Raw genomic sequence first — 2,500 nt, 5'->3', positions numbered from 1 at the left:
AGTTCTGATCCATCAGCCAAGAGCCCCTGGACCTGTGTCTCTCATTTTCTACCAACCTCCCAAAGGATCGTTCAATTTTCAGATGGAAAGGAGCCCAACCCTGGCGACAAAATTGTTTACGCCCCTGGTGCTTTTGATCTCTTCCATGTCGGATTGTTAGATTTCCTGGCGGCTGCAAAGAAGCAAGGGGACTATTTAATAGTGGGTCTCCATACAGATCAAGTTGTTAACCGATACAAGGGAAGTAACTACCCAATCATGAGCCTGCATCAGAGAGTACTTAGTGTGCTTGCTTGTCGCTATGTCGATCAAGTCATCATTGGTGCACCTTACGCAGTGACCAAAGAACTCTTGGATCAATTTAAGGTATGACGTGAATAACAAAAACCTAGTTGTGGCTTTAGTAGCCACAAGTTTACTGTAGCTCAGATGTAGAGTTTTCAAACTAATAATTGGAAAGGTTATAGGTCTGACTGGTTCAAAGAACTCAGATACGTTCACAGAAATTCCCAAATTATAAAAGTATTTTAATACGTGTGATCAACATGATCCCATAAATACTTAAGATCTGTGGCAAAAACACCAAAACATTGTTACTTTCTGAACTGGATGTCTGTCTTCTCAGTTCTGTGTACTCAGTCCTACAATGATTGGGAATATATGTTGTGTAAAAAAGTGAGGTAATGTTGTGTCTGGTTTTGGTGGATGTTATCTAATGTTATGCTGAGATGCTAGCACTCTTACTACTTCATCACAAACTTAGGAAAGTGATCACTAATTTCCTTTGTGCTTCAGAGATTACCAAATAAGCCACTTGGCTTTGTGTCAACTTTACTTTGAATATTATTGGTGTTAAAATATTTACCTGGACATCGTGTTCAGTTACATTTTCTTTTTGTAATTGAAGGCATGTTGAAATTCATTTTAATAAAAAGAAATTTTTCTTTCATGAAGTCTTGATGAGTCAATCAAAACATATATTTTTAGACATTTTGGTGTGTAGTATTGTGGAGTATTACTTAGGGTTTTCATGTATTTTGACGAGCAAAGTAGTCAAAGCGCAAAGAAGAAGACAAAATGTTCTGCGTTACTACACACAAAACATCCAACATGGGATTTGTTGTCCAGCGTGGTTTGCAATCAGAGGATCCATGAAAAGAAAACCTTTTTCAGGAAAAAGGAAAGGAACTAATATTTAAGTGTGTAGTCTTTTAGACCTGGAGCACTAATTGGGGACACTGTAAACTAAAATCAACAAATTAACACAAATCAAATCAAATGTTGGTTTTTGGGGAGAAGGGAAAACCGGAGTACCTGGAGAAAACGTCTCGGTGCAGAGTAGAGAACCAACAAAGTCAACCCACATGACGCCAAGTCTGGGAATTGAACCCAAGCCTTATTGGTGGGAAGTGAATGCTATCACTACGGCGCCATCCCTGCACCCCTGTGAAAAGTGTGTGACAAAGTGTGACAGTTTTTGAGCAATAATCTTGTTGGAAAAATTTGATCGGTTCGGCAAATGTACAAATAACCTACAGTAAAAAAGAACAAAACTTACATTATCCTAGAAAATTTGAACTCATCTCATGCATTTTCTGTTCCATAACTTAATAGATTTAAATTACTCTTTAAAAGTAACTTTTAACTTGGATGTTGTTCAGGTTGATCTTGTGGTTCATGGTGAGACCAATGTCATGGTAGATGAAGATGGTAAAGATCCCTATAAAGTTGCAAAGGAAAAAGGAATTTTCAAAGTGGTTTCAAGTGGCAGCCTTCTGACGACTCGTGATATTGTTGAAAGAATTATTAAAAACAGGTTTGTGCTATTCTCCAAATCCATCAAGTTTACCTCAGGGCCCAGTGAAACTCAGTTAACAGTTATTCGTTTGGATTAGCATTAAATGGCGTTAACTTAGTTCCATAAAGTTGGCCTCAGTATTAAAATCAGTTAGATTTTGACAGGGTATTGTTACATGTATGTTCACATCATAGATGATAGTGACAAGATTTTAAAAAATGCCTGATTTTCTTATCGTGATTCTGTGCCTGCAAATGCTTCAATCTGAATATACATGTAAACAAGGTTTTAAAATTCAGAGTAAACCTTAGTAAGATGCACAAGCTTTTAGTTTCATCTGCAAATCTTCATCAATTAGTAATTAAGTTCATATACTTCAATGTCTGTATTTGTTGTCTTTCAGAATGTTGTTTGAAGAGCGGAACAGAAAAAAGGAGAAGAAAGAAGCAGATTGCTTTGCTGCTATACAAAAACAGAAGACTCAAAAGCAGGAGAGAAAGGCACTTGAGGAAAAAGAAAATGTTTAACTAAACAAATTCAATTTAATCATATTGACGAGAATGTTTTAGAAAAGTACTTTTTAATCATTGCTTTGCATTTAAGCAGACTGGGAGGTTAAATAAAAGTTATTTAATGTAAGGTCATTCACCACACTCAGTGTGGCTTACTTAATTTTTTAATCAATTAAGAATTTTATTAAAT

General features: G+C 36.0%; 1 protein-coding gene across 1 annotated transcript in view; it reads left to right on the top strand.

Moving 5' to 3' along the window:
* The window catches only part of LOC138047397 (ethanolamine-phosphate cytidylyltransferase-like), a 4,262-nt gene that overhangs the window by 630 nt on the left and 1,132 nt on the right, over positions 1-2,500 (top strand). Inside the window, exons 1-3 of the mRNA XM_068894236.1 lie at positions 1-366; positions 1,662-1,816; positions 2,202-2,500. The exon at positions 1-366 is cut by the window's left edge and continues 630 nt beyond it; the exon at positions 2,202-2,500 is cut by the window's right edge and continues 1,132 nt beyond it. Of these exons, the coding sequence (XP_068750337.1) occupies positions 1-366; positions 1,662-1,816; positions 2,202-2,325 (645 nt within the window). The 3' untranslated portion in view covers positions 2,326-2,500. The remainder of the gene's footprint in view (positions 367-1,661; positions 1,817-2,201) is intronic.

Source organism: Montipora capricornis, chromosome 4 (genome assembly GCF_036669925.1).
Source record: "Montipora capricornis isolate CH-2021 chromosome 4, ASM3666992v2, whole genome shotgun sequence".
Classification (NCBI taxonomy): domain Eukaryota; kingdom Metazoa; phylum Cnidaria; class Anthozoa; order Scleractinia; family Acroporidae; genus Montipora; species Montipora capricornis.
Note: the sequence above shows the minus strand (reverse complement) of the source record. Positions and strands in the feature narration are given on the sequence as shown.